Source organism: Helianthus annuus, chromosome 8, assembly GCF_002127325.2.
Source record: "Helianthus annuus cultivar XRQ/B chromosome 8, HanXRQr2.0-SUNRISE, whole genome shotgun sequence".
NCBI lineage: Eukaryota > Viridiplantae > Streptophyta > Magnoliopsida > Asterales > Asteraceae > Helianthus > Helianthus annuus.
In genome coordinates, this window is record NC_035440.2 from 106,694,643 (window position 1) to 106,715,058 (window position 20,416).

The 20,416-nt window shown below is 34.9% G+C and overlaps 1 protein-coding gene across 1 annotated transcript; it reads left to right on the forward strand.

Annotated features, from left to right (window-relative positions):
* Positions 1-4,459: 4,459 nt before the first annotated feature.
* LOC110873610 (putative BPI/LBP family protein At1g04970) lies at positions 4,460-9,858 on the forward strand. The gene is made up of 6 exons (XM_022122569.2): positions 4,460-5,040; positions 7,047-7,186; positions 7,327-7,678; positions 8,741-8,989; positions 9,073-9,198; positions 9,452-9,858. Exons 1-6 carry the CDS (start codon positions 4,636-4,638, stop codon positions 9,647-9,649), a joined length of 1,470 nt encoding a protein of 489 aa, XP_021978261.1. The 5' UTR covers positions 4,460-4,635; the 3' UTR covers positions 9,650-9,858.
* The last annotated feature ends 10,558 nt before the right edge of the window (positions 9,859-20,416 follow it).

The following is a 20,416-nucleotide window of genomic DNA, read 5'->3' on the forward strand; positions in this document are numbered from 1 at the left end:
AAAAGTTGTGTGGAAAGATAAATATTTACTTAGACTAAATTCCTCACACTTGGACTTCTAGTGGGTGAGATAGTACCCACGAAATACACATAAATTAATAGTGTTCAAAGTGAGTGTTTAGTCAAGATAATATTTTTATGCATTTTATCTATTATTATTATTATTAATTATTTCTTATTCAAATATCATTTACATTCCAACTTCTAAATCCTTGTACTTACACACCTTGTTCATCCTTGTTAGGATAATTTGGTGCTTCAACCTCTCAAGACGATCATCTCACATTTGTGGAAACCACTTGCAAACAATGAGTATACTCGATCCCATTTTCCATTTGTTACACTTTGGGTGCAACATGTACACTTTATACAAATCACGCAAACACAATTAAACTTATTATCATCACACTCTATCTATTCAAACATGAGACTTGTATTATTCTTGTTAACTCGCATGCTATGTATACTTGTGTCTATATGCTCATTAACTTTGCTAGCATACCTTAACAATTATAGCGCTATAGGAGTAACGCGTCACCCATATTCTTGTGGTATTGTTAAGTAATATATTTTACAACATTGTCGTTTCGACGACATTGGTAATCACGACTGTCTTAAACTTTGGTTTGACATATAGGTTACACTTGTTAGTATGTTAGTAACATTATATGCAAATTATCATGTTGGATATGAGTAAACGTTTTCATTATTATGTTATGTTATCAAACTGATACTTCGGAAAGAACACCAGCTTGAGAGACCCTTGGCAATCTTTCCATTCTCTCAGCTCATCTTCCGACTCCGGGTCTCTAGCCCAACTCCAGTTAACATTCCCACTACTCTGTTCCGCTGTGATCCTGTCCGCTACCTTGCACGATTTAAACAATTCTAGACCAAAGAGATGTGGCCATCTAACCATGAGCAGTTGATCGCCCATCCAAGTGTCTATCCAAAAACGGATACCCCCTATTCCCTACCTTGCCCTTAACCCAATAATTTAATCCTTTCCCATTTAGTTTCATTTTCGATATCGTAAAAGCTATGTTTTTCCAACAACCCAGAATTTTTACGTTTAAAGGAAGACAATCTCGTTGATTGGTTTTAAAATGACAAGCTTTCACCATCTTCCTCCATAAACTTTGGTTCTCCACCCTAAACCTCCAACCCCATTTCGCAAGAAGTGCTTCATTAACCTCGTTGAGCTTATTAATCCCCAAACCCCCTTTCTTTTTAGAATAATTTACCCAATCCCACTCCATTAACAACTATGATTAAGGTTTACAACCATAAAAAATCACATCCACTAGGTTTTTTTTGTAGATTCCCAAAGATTATGTAAGTGCTATAAAATATCTGTTTTCACTTCGGTTTGCGCAGCTGTAGTAATTAAGCATTTTCCCCCTTTCATAGTGAGTATTTGACTTCAAACTAAAATTATGAATAAAGTAGACTCATAGACCTTTCCTTTGATAAAATAATATGCCTCGAATGGACATTCGGTTGATTTACTATGAATATTTGAAGACCGGTAAAAATCTGGAAATATTTATGGGTTTAAACCCCCCAAAACACCGTCAAAACCATACGATATTGTTAATTCAAACTTCGTTCGATAGATTGTATCAAACCAACTTAACCATAATGTTTACTAGTCAACAATAGGTCTATTTAATCCATAGGGCCCAAAACACTTTCATAATTATAATTTGCTTCTTGCAACATTAATTAGTTAGCAAACACCACACCTCAATTAATATTCAATCACTCGTATAACTGTACTGAATACATATAATAGTAGTAATAATTCTCATCGTATAAAACTAGCTACAAACCACTAGTTTTATCAAATACAATTTGCGTCACTTACCTTCATCCGTAGGAATGTTGTTGCTTTATCATCCATTTGACCTGTTACCATCCACATGTTGTCTCACCTAACTTGACAACAAATCAAGTTTGCAAATCATTAGAACACGTATCATGGGCATTCATCTCATAATACCTAAGTATTTATCCACCATCTCTAAACATGTGTTCTAAATCATTATTTTTACCCCAAAGTTGTTAATTGGTTTATCACTGCACGTTTGACCCGTTATCACCCATTTTGTATAACCACAAACTATGGGTCAATTATACCATATTAAGATATAGAATCATGCTCTAATTCACCAATTAACAATAACTCATAAATTATGGTTCTAAACCAACCCTATAAATTCATTTACCCAACTAACCCATTTGGATGATCGACTTGTTCTTTGTCATAATAAGCTCATGTGTCATTTAAATATTATATATAATCCAATTCACCAACTAGGTTTGTCATATACTTACGCCCACTAATTTAATCTTGACTATTATCAAATCATGTTAATCAAGTAAACATTTCAAACCTTTTAAAGTTTCAATTTTATTTTAGTTTAGCCATTTAATCAAACAATTTGTGAGCATAAACTACCATTCACCATTTTTTACTCATATAAACTCTCGTACTCTCAATTCATCCTCAAGGATGTCTACTTTATTCATTATCCCCAAATAATACCATATTTTAAATTCTTTCAATATAATCACCATTGTATTAGATTTACAATTTCTATTCAGATTTGCTCAACAAATATACATGTTTTCCATTCTACCATATTAATTTGTCAAACTTAGTTGTTAAACCTTTACATGCAATATGAATTCATGACTCCAAATTATATCCAATATTTCTAAAATATCAATTAAGGTTTCTACACCCAAGAAATCAAACATCAAAGCCAAGAATTGTAGTTTTATTGAACCATAAAACACAAGAACTCTAACCCATGAGTTTTTACTATTAAAACATAGAGAATTACTTACCATTGGCCATAGAAATCGAGAAAGGATGATAGAAACGAGCTTTAATCGCCTTAATTTATCTGTAACCTGTGAAATCGAACCCATCTAGGGGTTTTCTCCCATCTTGTGACATCAACTAGGAGGTTCGACCTCCTTGGTGTCAACCCCCTCTCCCTCTTGTTATTTTTACTTGTAATTCCCCATTTTTTACCACTTAAATCCCTTTTACCACTAAATTTGGTAATTAGCACTTTGAGTCTTTGACCTTCAAAGATTATAGACTCAATAAAATTACCCTTAACTATTTAAGTTAGGTTAAAGCTTTGATAATTAAATTATTAAGCTTATTTCTCGATCACTTGATACTTCTTTAAATATTACGAAAATAAATCTTTTTATATTAAAAAAATATTTCAATCTGATGAAAAATCGAGATGTTACAAATATCTTGCTCGGGCTCACTACTACTACAACTACGGTGGGTCATCATCAGTCAGTAAGCACCATAGGATGGCGCCATCAGAAGCTTTGAGGTCCCATACCAGGCTCAAGTTAACTAATGCGAAGGCCCGAAGGTGCCTCTAGTCCTTGAGCGAGAGACATATCTTCGTGTCTTATCTGCTAGTTAGTTTTAGGTCATCAAATCGACTGGCTGGAGGACCTACTGATGTGGCTGGTTGACTGCGAGTTGGATAGGTTACGTACCGCTAGTATCGACCCTCCACCACCACCACCACCACCACCAAAGTATCCGGTTTCCTAGCCCGATAGGTCCTGATCTTGGCACACCATGACCGCGGTTGTTGTCTGTTTTTTTTTGTATTTTACATTTAGTTGTATATTTCTTTTGTGTATGTACAAAATGATGTTATATATTAAGTGTAACATCCGACCTCTCGTACCACCGATAATGTCCGCTTTGCCCATAAAGAGCTCACGAATTTGTTTTTAGTTGCCCAAGTGGAGACTTCCCATGAGGTCACTCATTCTCATACTACTCCAACCTGGGCACATTTGACTGTGGAGTTCTCAACTTATCTACTAGCATTAAGCCTAAAACTCATTGGTGATTTAAGAGGTATGATATCCTTTATGAACAAAGAATCTTTTCTTTCGATGGGCGATATGAGATTTGTCTAAGGTGTTACATTTAAAGTTTGAGTTGTTTATATTTGTAATATTTGTTTACAATGTTTGTTTATTTGGTTGGTTACATAAAAACGATAGTTTGGTTTCGATTAACCAACGAATTTAACAATATTTATATTTTTAAAAATTAAAAAAAATGTTTAGTTAATTTTTTATAAAACATGTTAAAACAATAAATATTGTATAAAAAATTTGAAATACTTGAAACAATAACGATACGTGTCGTGTACTGCTATACGACACATATGACATGCAAACCAAAATCTACTAAAATTTGGAAAAATCAACTCATGTGTGGCGTATACAAGACATAAATTTATAGTGTATAGACAAGTTGTCAGACTAAATTTAACACAACATACTCTACGTAAAAATTTATACGAGACGTATATGTGATGACTATAGTCACACGTGATGATGATCAAGTCAACAATATGATCTCGATGATACGTACAAGGGTAGGTAAACACTATACACCGTAGTTGTTCCCAATCACGCTTTCACTCAATCACGTAATCACCCTCTATCGATCATCCATCCACCGTCACTTCCTACTTACTCCAGCTCCCCTACAACACTCGAATTAAACAACCAAAACATGTCAATTTGACTCGAATTGGATCCTATTTTCAATCCACCAACCCAATTTCACCTCATGAATCCAACAATCTTTATCATCTTTCCAACCCTTTTATTCTTAATCTCCTCACCTACCCACGTCAAATCAGATGATTCAGGGTTCATATCTTTTGGTATTTCCCAAAAGGGTATTGAGTTTGCAAAAGATTTGTTGATAAACACTGCGATTTCGTCTCTGATTCCGCTTGAATTGAATGAAATAGAACAAAAGGTTCAAATCCCACTTGTGGGTAAGGTTCGTATGGTTCTATCGGATATTGTGATTTATGAAGTTAATGTATCGAGATCGGTTGTTCAGCCTGGGGAGATAGGGGTTACTATTGTTGCTTCTGGTGCGACTGCTGGGTTGAGGTTTGATTGGAGTTATGAGTATAGCACTTGGTTGTTTGAGATTACTGATAGTGGGGTTGCCTCTGTTAAGGTAATTGTTATTCTTTTTTTTTTTTTTTTTCAATTCATTGTTTGTTTTCAAGTGGATTGGTTTTTTGTGTTCGAAAGCAGGGGCGATGCTTGACCCGAGGGGGTCGAAAACGTATATACCCAAAAATTTCTAATAGAACCGGGAGTCGAAAATGTATATACCCAAAAATTTCTATACGAAAACTACATGTGTAACACTGCTGAGCGAAAAGTTCGGGGGTCGGGTGCCCCCTCCCGCCCCTTCTATACTTCGCCCCTGTTCGAAAGGGTTGTTGCGCAACTTGTTGTCTGTTTACCGGCCACTTTATTGTAAATTTGTAGTTACTTAGGATTGCTTATTTAAAAAAATGAAAAAAGTTACTTGTTCAGTTGTTTGTTTGCTCTTTTTACCTAGAACTTTTGTTATCAGTAGGGTAATGTTAGTACCTTTTGTCTTCTTGTTGTTTTGATTGCCTTAGCCATGCTTTATGTTAGATGGATTAGTGTTACACTATATTTTACATGTAAAAAAGAGGGTTTTTGAGGCGAGCGGTCTAAGTTGGGAGCAGCCTTTTATCCCACGTATCCTGTGGGGTAGAGAAACGTTTTAGCTCGTCCTCCCTCCCCAGACGATAACCTGTAACCATGGTTTAAAAAAACGGCTGAGGCGTGCGCCCAAAAAACGAGTCTGAGATTATTTTGTACGTTCGCCTCATAAGGCTGAGGCGCTAAGAAAAGTTGTGCCTCAGGGGGTTTTGATTTTTGATTTTGATGTTTTTGACATTTTGTGTCAATTACAGACATTGCATGTCTTTTTTTATGTGTGTTTTTGATGAATCTAATGATGAAATAAGTTAGTATTTTATATTTTGTACGATATATAATTTTTGTATTTATTTTTTAATTCCGCCTCGGGCTTTTGCCTCGGGGCATGATTCCGTCTTTTTAAACCTTGCCAGCAGTTTCTGTTATGAGTGAGATTTTACTGGGTAAGTTTTTTACCTTGGATATTTATGCTTTTTGGGATATGTTATTGGTTTTTATTATATTTTTATGATTATATACATTAATGTTGTAACAAAAGTGTGAATGGAATTGATATGTGAGTTTCATGTTATCCACATAATGGAGACCAGGGAAAGTTGCCATGTTTTTTTCATTCTACTTTCTTGTTGTATATAAGATTTATGGAAAGATGCTTTTTTTGGTCCTATTTAGGCCAATACGCAAACCTTTGTATCGTTCGGGTCGTTATGTGGACTTGCTGTAAAAGTTATCACACAAGTTACATGGGCAAAAACTTGTAATGATAAAAATGTAGAAAAGGACAATTGCTAACACGACACAAACGTGAAAGTACGTTGTATAATTTGTATTTTATGAGAGATTTTTTTGTTGTTATAATTTGTTTGTGCAGTTGCTTCCCTTATATCCTATGCAGTTAATATCGGTGATATATCACCGATATATCGGTTATCGGTCCATCATCATCATCATCATCATACTCAGTAAATCCCACCAATAGCAAAGCTCGGTTATCGGTCCCCATGTAAAATATCGGTGTCAAAGATTGGTCAAAATATCAGTACCGATATTATCAGGGTTATTGACCGATATATCACCGATTTTCCCGATATCAGTACCATTCTTCTTAGTTCTTCCATTCGTCTTTCTTCTTATTGCTGCTAGTAGTGTTTTAAGTCTTAATTGTTAGTGTTAAATGTTAGTGTTTTAAGTCTTAATCGGTTCCTACTTGCTACAGTTGTTATTGTTTTGCAAGTTGCAAAAGGTTAATTTGTTAATTGTAGGAGAGTATACTGAATTGTTAGTGTTAAATTGCTATATATAAATTCAGCATGATATTAAAGTAACCAATATCCCACCACGATAACCGATATCTCAAATATTGGTCCTTGACCGATATCCGATTTTTAATTGCATATTTGCATTAACTGCATAGCTTATATCTACACCGCCCGTTTTTTTTCTTATCTTAGTGGGAAGCTAATGATTAATTAATATCGTAAGGTTGAAGGTATGGAAATCGGGATGACTCTTCGTTTATATAGCCAACAAGGGTCTCTTAGGCTATCTCCCCAAGACTGTGGATGTTATGTCGATTATATCTCCATAAAGTTGGATGGAGGAGCATCTTGGCTTTATCAAGGGTATCTTTTCGGGCCTTCTATAAATGACTATTTTACCCTTTTGAAGCCACATGGACTATTTACGATATTGGCACCTCTAGTTTTTAACACCTTGTATCAACTTTATCTTATTGAGCTCATTGCTTTTGTTTAATCATCAGAATAGTTGATTATTTTGAAGACGATATAATATCCGCAGTTGAAGAGACGATCACCAAAAAGGTTACTGAAGCGGTGATAAAACTCGATTCAAAGTTTCAATCATTCCCGAAAGAAATCACTTTTGGTGATATTGCCGCTTTAAACGCCACCATCACTGACGGTCCTATTATGAGCAGTACCTCTATTCTTATTGGTATCGACGGGTTATTTACACAAATTGATAGTGAAGTAACTTCTGGTAGTTATGGGAACAATTTATTATCAAAGGGTTCTTGTAATAGCCCAGAAAACATGGTTGCAATTTCCGTTCATGAAAATGTTCTCAACTCAGCATCACTGGTGTACTTCAATGTAAGTTCTTGGTAATTTAAAGGGATATGTAGGGCTGCAAACGAACCGAACTAACACGAACGAGACCTTGTTTGTGTTCGTTTGTTAAGGAAATATATGTGTTCACGAACTGTTCATGAACACTTACCGAACGAGATTTATGTTCGTGCTCGTTTGTTAAGGAAATGAACGAATTTGTGTTCATTTGCTAATTTTAAGTAACGAACACAAACGAACATTCATGAACATAAATGAACACAAACTAATGTTCATGAACATTGTTTCCGAACACAAACAAGCGTTCATGAACAAAATATATAATACACTGATACTTATTAAGTATTTTATTTGTCAGAAATTACAAATATTTAAATAAAATATAGAAACTAAAAGCACTAATGAACTATCGAACATAACCGAACACGTTACCAAACGTTCACAAACATAAATGAACGAACGCAGCCTTTGTTCATGTTCGTTCGTTTAACTAAACGAACAAAATTTCTTGTGTTCTTTCATTTATTAAACGAACGAACACAAACGAACTTCCCGCTGAACGGTTTACGAACTTCCCGCTGAACGGTTTACGAACTGTTCGCTGAACGTTCGGTTCGTTTGCAGCCCTTGGGATATGCATACTTGTTCCTTGTAGAAGTGACCATTTCGACCTGTTTATTTATATATTGGTTGATTTATTGGTTGTTTTTATCTTATATGGGTCAAGTATATACCTAAAACAGGAGTGGGTCGTTCGGGTCAGAAGTCGCTAAAGTCTTTTTTTAATGCATTTAACTTCCTAAACCTTTATATTCAAATATATGGATTATTATTGTAACAATATTTTTTATGATCATGTTTAACACATTATTAGTTTAGAAAAAATGAGCAATATGTAATTATTGCTTATGTTTTGCCAGAAAAAGTAACTTGGTGTCTCGGTGAAAATTTCATTCATAGAGGGAATAAAATATTTTTAATTTTTCTAGATTACCTAATAATTTAACATCAACTTTATTGCATGTGTAATCTTTTCTTTGATAGGTTCTCGTACTGACTTGTATTTTTTTTTTTTTTTCCTTACAGACAAATAAGATGTATTGGATTGTTGATAATCTACCAGATCAGAAGCTAATGAACACTGCTGGATGGAGATTTATAATTCCGAAATTATATAAAGAATTCCCGAATGATGAAATGAGCTTAAATTTTACGGTATTATCACCTCCAATCATAAAGGTTGAAGATGAGGGCATTGTTGCTACAGTGAATTCTGACGTCATCATTAATGTTATGGATGCTGGTGAAGTTATTCCGGTTGCATGCATCTCAATGGTATGTTACCTGTTTTTCTTGTTAGAGTAAAAGAACGGTAATTACGAATATAACGAGTTGACTTATTGACTTACTGTTTTCAGGACATTGAAGCTTCAGGATTTGCAGGAATCTCATTGAACACTGTTGCCGGTGGTATTAGCTTAAGCAAACTCACAATGTCCTTAAAATGGAGTAAAATTGGCACCCTTCACATGGTTCTTGTTCAGGTACACTCATCTTCATTCTTTAGCCTCGCTCATTCTACAGTTTCGACCTCAACCCGTTATCCATAGAAGACGGTCGCAACGTCTTCTAGTCGTTGAGGCATTTTAACATTGCTTGTTAAAGTTGTTTCAAGGGTGTTTGGGATTGCTTTATTCCAACTGCTTATCAAGCAAATAAGCAGCTTTAATATACGCAATCCCAAACAGTCTTCTTCAACCATCCTCGGATTTGACACGATTTTTTGAAATTTTGCAGTCTGTGATGTCAACGCTCATAAAAAAAGTCATCGTACCAGTTGTGAATTTACGTCTCAGAATAGGCTACACGTTACCTGAATTCTACGGCTACGGACTTCAAAACGCTTCAATCGCTTATGGTGATTCGAAAATGATTGTTTGTAGCGATATTGCTCATCATTCATATGAGTACATTCCTCACCGGATTTTATCATGAACAAATGTTGTATAGGTGTACACACGTGTTTGTGTTTGTGTTTCTCATCCGGATGTCACGAGTACAGATCCTGTTAAGTGTCACTAGGATCGCGTATTCGGTGGTCTTTGTATATTATGCTAGTTTTAGAAGCTATATTGTAAATGTAATAAACGTAAATGTACACTTTTAGGACATTCAATACTTGCAATAATCCTTTTGTTATGATATCATTCCGAGTAAAAGAATGACTGTAATATAACTTATACCTAACGGCCCAGCTACGGTTATGTTTGGTTATGTTTGGCGTGCATTGGTTGTTTTTGGGTGATTTTTTCTAACGCGCGTCATTGGATGTCTACGCGTCATATTTAAAGTAATGGCTAATTAAAAAACTCAAATAGAATGTAGTCGATGTACAAAAGTAGTGTGGCACCCCAAATCCTTAGTGCGATTAGTTTTTCTTTAAACGACTAACACACACCCTCTTATTATAGTGCTAAATTCGCACTTTTTCTTAGTTACTAAAGGCACTTGGATCATTAACTACCCTTTAGTGTGACATAATTGGTGGTTTTGCTTATGTCGTCTACTACAATGCAAAGCTATAAAAATATAAACATGGTGTATCGGAAACAAAGCAAAGTTTAAAAAATATAAACATGGTGTATGGGAAACAAATTATATTATATATAATACAAGTACCAACTTTTGTGAACAGTGATTTGACCTTTTTTGTCTTTTTTATACTTTAACCCTTTAAATTTCAGCACTAACACTTATAACCCCTTAACTTTATAAAGACTTTGTAATTGTGTTTTATGTATGTGTGATGTAAATTTTTCCGGTGGATGTTTTAACGTGCTTATTTTTATGTACGTTTTCAGTTGGTCTTCGTTTTGACGTAATTTTTTTTATAGAACACTGTGACAACGCGTGGAGCAATTTACTGGTTTTAAAACAAACACCATATAAGAATACTCTAGAATCTTCCACATAATCTTCTATGTGATTTAGTCTCTCTAAAACAAACTCAATCTAAACAAATTATAGTTAATATGATACAATTATATATATATTAAAGAGAAAGGTCGGTGGCTACAAGCCACCAACCCTACTCTCATTTTGTTTTTGTCTTATGTGCTCTATTAATAATAATGTTCTACTTGGCTTATGTTGCTATTTGGGATCAAGTAAAGACAATAGTTTTGTTCAACATTATATATATACTAGATGAGCTTTACAAAATATCTCTCACACATCACTTTATTTATATGATAGGTTAAAACCCCGTGTATTACACGGGTTGAATAAATGTAATTTTATATATCAAATAATAAAAAGTTATATCTTTATAAACCCGTATATTGTACGGGTTAAATAAATGTAATTTTATATATCAAATAATTAAAAATAGTTATATAATGTAATTTTGTATACTAAATACTAAAAACGTCGTATCTTTAAAAAACCCGTGTATAATCGGGTTGAATAAATCTACCAAATAATAAAAATATTACATCCTTAAAAACCCTATATGTTACACGTTTTGAATAGATCTAAAAAAGAGTTATATCTTTAAAAACCATGTGTATTACACATATTATATAAATGTAATTTTGTATATTAAATACTAAAAACGTCGTATCTTTAAAGAAACCCGTGTATAGTCGAGTTGAAAAATCTACCAAATAATAAAAAAAATTGTATCCTTAAAAACCCCGTGTAATACACGTGTTGAATAAATTTAATTTTACATAGCAAATGATAAAAAGTTATATCTTTAAAAACTTAGTGTATTACACATGTTATATAAATGTAACTTTATATAGTAAATAATAAAAAAGATATATTTTTAAAAACCCCGTGTTTTACACGAGTTGAATATATATAATTTTGTATACCAACTAATAAAAAAAGTTATATTTTTAATAAATTAGGATAACATTTAATATTAATTTATTATTTTAATATAAAATGAGTAGGAAAGAGAGGTATTTGTTTTAAAAATATGAGTTAATTACATAGTTAGTCCCTGTGGTTTGCACAAAATAACATACTTATGTACTAATAGTTTAAAATCACCTTCTAGGGTATTAACTTTTCATTTTGTAACGTTTGGAGGTATTAACTTCTTGGGTATTAACATAGTTAGTCCTTGTGGTTTGCAGAAAATAGAATGTGATTTTAAACCTACAAATAACGTTAATACCTCCAAACGTTATAAAATGAAAAGTTAATACCCTAAAATGTGATTTTAAACTATTAATATCTAAGTATGTTAATTTGTGCAAACCACAGGGACTAACTTTGTAATTAACTCTAAAAATATATTAAAATAACAATTTAGATTTGAGGATAATATATTATTAAAGTATGATAAGATTTAATATTAATTTATTATTTATTTATTTAGTTAATATAAGATAACTATAAATTTGAGGATACCTTATATGAATGACATGTGTCTAAAATTTGGTTTCTTTTATTATAGTGGATAGATACATCCATCTTTATCATTTTTAAGAATATTTAAATATGAACTTCAATTACAATATTATTATTATTGTTGTTGTTAAAAAGCATAGACTATGAACAATGTTTGTTTGTTTATTTTCTAAATTCCAATTTCACTCTTAATAAACTAAAATATATAATTTTAGCTCATTTAACTCTCAGTAACTCCGTTAGCTCTAAAAAAAGATGAATATGTAACCGTACCGGTATTCTCATATAAATTCTATTATAATTGAAGTTAAAATTCAAATTTGACACCATAAACTATATCAAGTACTGGTAACATAGTAAAGCAAAACGATACCAACAAAGAAAACATAAACAACTAAATTTAACGAACTATATACTTTTCCTTTAAAAACATACATCTATTTATTTCTGCCACGTCACACTAAGAAAACATAAACAACTAAATTTAACCAACCATATGTTTTTACCTTTAAATACATGCATTTCATAATCTAAGTTTATGTACTCGAAACATAAACTTATTCAAAACTATTTCATAATCTGAAGTACTTGAAAAGGTTTTTGTTGAATACACTTTAGTGTAATTTTTGTTTGGAAACAAGACGAGTCAACAATATAAAGTTTTGTTTTTATGTACGTTTTGAGTTGCACTTTGTTTTGTTGTAAATTTTGTTTGGAAACAAGTCGAGTCAGATATAATACATTTTTCATTCAACGGTATGAATTTGGATTGCTCTACGCTTCACCGTAAATTTACTTCGAAAACGAGTCAGCGCCGCCGCAACGCGCGACGGGTAAAAAACCTAGTAATATACTAAATGAGAAATATAGAGAATTAAAAAATAAGGTATGATAATCTTTACAAATGTATTCTACAAACCATCTATGTAGTAATATACCTTGTGTGAGCTAGTGAACTCACCATGTGTTGTTTCTTGTGAACATTTCCATACAATATAATCAAACAGTGTTAGGGTCTATTTGGTATGGGGTAATGAAATGGACGGGGGAATGGAATAGACAAGGTAATAGAATGGATGAGGTAATGGAATTGATCATTACCATGTCTTGTTTGGTTACCATATGAGAATGGAATGAACCATTACTTTTTGTTGTTTGGTATGCGAGAAAAGACGAAGGAATAAAATTGGATGACGGTGGTCAATGATGGGCGGCGATGGTGGGTGGTGATAGGTGGCAGTTGTAGCGGCGGCGACGGTGGTGGTGGGTGGAGACATCGGCGATTGGAGACGGCGACGGGTGGTGACAGCGGTGGTGGTGGTGGGTGACGGCAAAGGTGGGTGGCGGCAGTGGTCAAAGGTGGTCGCGGTGGCGACGGTGGTGACAGGTGGTAGTGGTGGGTGGTGGTGGTTGATAGCGATGGCGGAGGTGGGTGGCGACAGCGGCGATGATCGGAGGTGGCAGCGGCAATGGTGGCGGCGATGATCGAAGGTGGGTGGTGGCAGTGATCGGAGGTGGCAACAACGATGGTGGATGGCGGCGACGGCGGTGGCGGGGATGGAGGTGGGTGGAGACAACGGCGGTGGCGGGGATGGAGGTGGGTGGAGACAACGACGGTGGTGGGTGACGACAGTGGCGGCTGGCGGCGAAGGTGGGTGACGGCGGTGGTTGACAGTGGTGGTGGGTGGTGGCAACGGTAGTAGGTTGTGGTGTTGTTAATGAAGGGTGAAGAGGGAATGGAATGGAAAAAAAAAACAGGGGAAGGGATGAAATGATTTTGAAGGAATGGAATGCATTTTGGAATGGGCGATTCCATTCCATCGACCAACCAAACACTCTTTTCTTCATTCCCTCTTAGTGGTCCATTCCATTCCACCTCTCATTCCTGCATACCAAACGCTACCTTAGTTAATTGATTAGTTCAGTGTCTCATATGTCCTTAACTCTTTACGACAATATAGTTACAAAAGCTTGCTTATTAGACTCACCGTTAATAACGGGGCCATCCAGGAGGGCCATTGGCGTTAAACACTACCCGCGTTATTATTGGGGGCGCCAAGGGCACCGACGCCAGCCCAATAACAGGCTCTAAGGCACGATTGGACCATTGGGGCTTGCGTAGATCGAGGAAACATGAACGGTGGAATAGTGGACCGTTGGGTTGGGGTATAATTTAATTTTTTTTATTTACTATAAATACCATACACACTTTTTTATTTCACACCATATACACATACACCATTCACACATTCGACAATCTTTTTTATTAAAAAAAAGATGAATCCGTGGGATCCAAGAGACCCGTTTTTTGCAGACATTTGACCCAATGTTAATAACCCGTTTTACACCAACACACAACCGAACTCACACCCGATTAATGATGTAAACAACCCGTATAACCTCTTCAATCCTAAGCACTTCGACCAAAGGCTATGTGTATCGTCATACAAAAGAAAGCCAAAACTTACCCAACTTGGAATTTGATTTTTGTCTTAATTCGGTTCGGAGACGCAATTTATGTTTGATACACAACCGCCACTGAATGTGAACCGGAATCATCACAAAAGAAAAAAACATAGTCGCAAGAAAAAAACAACCCGAAGACGAGGTGGTTGACAAAATGCATAAGAAATAATCGAGTGATGAAGAATATGCTTTAACATAAGCGTGACTCCACGTTTTCGAGGACCCAATTCTTCGGTAATATTTACTTTTTATTTTTATGCATGTTAAGTATTTATGTTTTAGATACTCTTATATTTATTATTACATATGTACATTATTTACTTTTTATAGACTTAAATATTTTATTGTGAATGTTGATTATATATTTTTTATGGAATGTTGAGTTTGTATATATATTTTTTTAGACAACGGATGGTCAAAAGGCTAAAGATTTTTGGAAGAAGGTTTGTGCGAGGTTTCACCAAGTTATGCAACAAGAAGAGTACCAGAACCAAGACAAAATATCGGGAAAATGGACCTCGATAAAACAAAGAACCAATCACTTTAATGGGATCTACATTAAGTTTGTTAGTAGTCATAATCGAGGAAGTGGAATAAATGATGTGGACATCATGGTGGAGGCTAATATACAAATAGAGGTCAATATAATGCTCCCTTTGGGATGAAAAAGATTTGAGAATTTCTAAGAAAATCCTCAAAGTGGCATTTGGTAACGAGAATTTCTAAGAAAATCCTAAAAGTGGCATCTGGTAATGACGATAGCACCGACACGTTCTAAATGGTCAAAAAGTACATCATCAAACGAGCCAAATTCCTCCCAAGCCACATCAAATGCCCCTCGCTTATAAATATCAACAACTTAGATTTGGAGGACGAAACCGAACCAGAGCCACTAGTCCGTCCAACGGGGAGAGACAAAAGCAAAGCGATACACAATAAATCCTGACCGTCATCCTCGAGAAGTGCTACATCTAAATCCATTCCCAAGGTAATAGCGGTTGTTGATAGTTTGGACTCTAAAATTGACTAGCTAATCAGGTTTAGACAAGATGAACGCATCGATTCCGACCTTGCTTTCCTTCAAAAAGACTACTCGCATATATCGGAGGACGGTCAAGAATTTTTCGTGCAAAGGAAACAACAAATTAAATTTGTGAACGCTTACGCAAAACGAGTTTCGATTAGTCTTTATTTAAATTCATTTGTAGTTTTTTTTTAATTTTACAGTTTGTTTTGTTATTTTTTTATTTTAGTATATTTTAATTTCAGTGTAGTTTTTAACTTAATTTAATTTTAATATAATGTAGTTTTATTTATAAAGTTGATATTTAATTATATATAGGGTCAGGATTTAGAGAGAACGGTGAAAAGTGTGAGAACGGTAAGAACGATTTTGGTGTTGACATGTGGCATTGATGTTAAATTACACTAAGGGGTAATATTGTCAAAAAAACTCACTCACATGAACTGGGTGTTCAAATAAAATGCCATAAAAACACCCAATTCAAAAAAACGCCAAGAAAATACCTAGTTAAAATGCCATAAAACACTCAAAAGCTATTTTTTGAGCTATAATTTACAACACCTCAAAAAAAAAAAAAAACCATTTTTAGAACGCCATAAAACACTCAAAAGCTATTTTTTTGAGGTATAATTTACAAAGCTCAAAAAAACCAGTTTTTTGAACGCCATAAAATACTCAAAAGCTATTTTTTTGAGCTATAATTTATAACAGCTCAAAAAAACCATTTTTTGAGCCATATCAAAAAATGTGTGTTTTGTGCGGTTTATGTGTCTAACCGCCTAAATTAATATTTTTTGAGCTCAGAAAAATCATAATTTGTACTGTAAAAACGCCATAAAACACTCCGTTCAGAAAAACGACATGAAAAAACTCAGTTGAAAATGCCATAAAACACTCAGTTCAGAAAAATGCCATGAAAATACCTAGTTAAAACGCCATAAAAACACAGTTCAGAAAAACGCTATAAAACCCAGTTAATTTTTTTCGAAAAGTATATCAATAGTATACTCGTTGGGAAGATAAAAAACGCTGAGTTTTATGGTGTAATTTTTTTCGAAAAATAATTATGTATAAAAAAGTTATTGTCGTTTAAATATGATGGGGGAAAATGGCATGTGATTAGCATGTGCACCTTTGTTTGGATCTTCCTATTTTACCCCTCCTGTTAGTTCCAAGACCCATATTATTTACAAAAATGTCACCGCATCAATCTCAGCCACAAACCACTAAGATCTTGTGGCTGAGAATCGTTCTCACCGTTCTCACACTTTGAGACGTTCTCTCCTAATCCTGTTTCATTATATATATATATATATATATATATATATATATATATTTAAATAAATAATTGAAAAATGATTAAAATGTAGCTTCCCATATCACTTAAGTGGTGTTTGTTTTTTGGGCAAAAGCTCTATTGAGCACTTATGTCCGCGTCGCGCAGACGTGCACGGACCTTTGGGTCCTGCAGCTTGTTTGTTTTCTTGAAGAGCTTCTCACTAAAAACATCTTCCCCACCTCTTCCCCACACAGACATCAACCCAAGTCTTCAAACCTCTTCTCCCTCTTCTCCTCTTCTCCCTCCAGCCGACACCACCTCCTCTGCCACCACCTCCACCTCCACCTCCGACACCATCTCTTCCGCCGCCCACCTCCACTCCGCCACCACCTCCACCTCCGACACCCATCTCCTCTGACACACCACCTCCTCCGACACCCATCTCCTCCACCTCCACCCCCACTCTGAACTGACCCGAACCATCTCCCTCCACCTCCGCCGCCGCAATCGTCGGGTGTCGCCACCAAGGAGTGGTGGTCGGCTCTGTTTCTCTCTCCTGCGTCTCTCTCTCTCTCTCATGTGTCTCTCTCTCTGACGTCTCCCTCTCTCTGTTGCTCTCTCTCTCCAACGTCTTCCTCTCTCTGTCGATCTCTCTCTCCAACGTCTCCGGTGGCCTGATTTTGAGAGAGAGCAGAGGTGGGTTCTTGGAGTGGGGGCTAGGGTTTGCAGTGGTGCTTGGCTTCGCGACAGGTGTTGACGGTGGTTGTTGGTTGTGGTGGTGGCAGGTGGACGGTGGAGGAGGTGGTGGCGGATGGTTGTGGTGGTGGTGGTAGATGAAGGCAGAGAGAGAGGTGTTGTGTTGTGTTGTGTTGTGTTGTGTTGTGTTGTGTTGTGTTGTGTTGTGTTGTGTTGTGTTGTGTTGTGTTGTGTTGTGTTGTGTTGTGTTGTGTTGTGTTGTGTTGTGTGTGTTGTGAGAAGAGAACAAGGGTTTTTGTAGAAGAAAAAAAAGCAAACAGTCTTCTCCTTGCAGACTGCAGACCTTTGGTCCACCTCTTCTCCTGCAGATGTTTGCAGATGTGATCCGCAGACTGTAGACCTTTTACCTCTTCAAAAACAAACAGCACCTTAGTTATTGGACAAATTAGTTATTACCCCTCTGTCACGTAGTGTTGAGATAACAACACTTTTTGCTAGTTTTGAAAATAACACCCATGGGGGCGGTTACACAACGTTGTGGGGCTTTTTTTAGGGAAAAAACGTCCAAAAACCCCCTACTACGAGTAGTCTTATAGGAAATAGTTATACCACAACACATTACTCTATATCTTAAATTTAATGGTCGGTGCACAAAAGACAAACAAATTTACATTCAACTTTCTAAATTGACAAATATAGCCCTTAAACTTTATAAAAATTTCTAAAAACTTTATAAATTATCATTTTTACCTATTTTGGTTCTAACTTTTCAATTTTACCTCCCGTATATTCAATTTTTAGGTTAAAGTCTAAAAGTTATTTTCTCACATGGTTATTTTTAGGTAAGTTGGTATAAATTCATGTTTCTACATAAATTTTTTCGAGAATGAGTCGGATCAGATATAATGCGTTCTCATGCTTATTTTTTTGTATGTTTAAATTGGTCTACGTTTTGACATTTTAATGTACGTGTTGATATAAATTTATGTTTGAATGCAAACTACATAAATTCACGTTTCGACATTATTTTTTCTAAATCAAGTCTGGTAAAATATAAAAAGTTTTCATTCTTTTTTTTTCGTACGTCTTTAGTTGGTCTACATTTTGACGTAATATGTGTTCAGAAATGAGTCGAGTCAAATATAATAAGTTTTCATTCGACAATATAAATTCGAGTTATTGTAGGTTTCAATGTCGCTAAGTCTTGATGCAAAGGTAAGGGTGGTGTAGTGGTTAGGAGAAACCGTCACTAAACAAACCAACTCTAGTTTGACTCCATTTCTTTTGTAACCGCAAAACTTTAGATATAAGATAAATAAAAAAAATGCGTTTTTATATGGTTAATGCATCACATAACGTACTGCCAGCTATAAACAACTATGGCATGGTCGCCGCGACGCGCGACCGATGGTAACAATCTAGTATATTACTATAAAAAAGAAAAGAAAAGACATGTTATGAGGTATAACAGAGGGATAACTAGGGATTCCATGGCGTATTTTATAACCTTTAAACACTAATTATTTCATTTAACTTGGTTCTCTATCATGTATTAAAATACTGGGATAAAATCAAATAAAAAGTTTATTTTGCCTAAGTAGGAAGAGAATGAATCTTGACCTTTCATTTTTTTTTTTCAAATCAATGGTTAAGATGAAAATGTAGGAAAAAAGAAGGGTGCGAGGGTATATTTGTAAATTGTTATTTATTGTCTTTCTCTCTCCACATGCAAGAAACATGCATATTTCATTCCCATTTTTAAACATTTATAACTTTTTTATGCAACATTATTTTTTCATAAAAATTTCATCATAAAATCGAGCATTTTTTATCTAAAATTTGAGTACACTGTTGCTATATAAAATATGACAACTAAAAATACGCAAAAAAATGTGTTGTATTTATCTATGCTGGATAACATTTTTTTTTGCTGGATTTTTTACTTAACTTTTGTGCTAAATTTTTTGTGCTGAATTTTTTTATCTTAATTTTGTTTATTCTGAATTTTTTGTATTAAATTGTTTTTTTTTGCTTGATTTTTTTGTGCTATATTTTTTTACTATATTTTTTGTACTGGATTTTTGTGCTAGTTTTTTTTTTTTTTTTTTTTTTGTACTGGATTTTTTTTGTTGTCTTTTTTTGAAAACAAAAGGGATGCCACATGTCATCTCCACACTCTTACTTATAAGAACCAAAATATTTTGGTAACAAAATGACATTCCTTCCTACTTGTTAGGCTACTTAGGCAAAACCCACTTTTTAGTGGATCCTTCCCTTAAGGGTGAAGGGGGTGGAAGCGGGGAGGGGTTTTGCCGCATGAGGGGTGCACCGCCAACAAGGTTTTGCCGCGCGGTGAAGGATATGTGCGGTGAGTTGTTGCCACATGCGGGGAAGAGGAGGGAGAGGGGGTAGTGGTGGGCCCACTCTCTTTCAACCAATCATGCATTTAAAAAAATGACTTGGGTGAAACCACCCCTTATGTTTTTTGGGCAAGAGTGATGTTTGAGAGGGGAATTGACATGGCACATTGTGGAAATCCCCCCCCCCCATCTCACAAGGGGTGCACCCCTTCACCCTAAAACCCTATAGTCTTAGGCTATTAGCGCGTATAATACATGGTTGAGTTATTCTACAAAGGAGTGTAAAAATAAGAAGTGTAAGAAGTCATTATAGAGTGACAAATGTCCCAAAAGAAATCAAGTGGAAAGGTAATTTTGTGAAAGAGAACAAAAAAAAGTAAATTACACAAATTGTCCTTTATTTATATACTAAATTGCAGTTTTTGTTCTTTGTCTTTAAAAATCGCTCAAAATGTCCTTTATTTTGTAAATTTTTCATACTTTTTGTGCTTTAAGCTAACTAATGTTAATTTTCA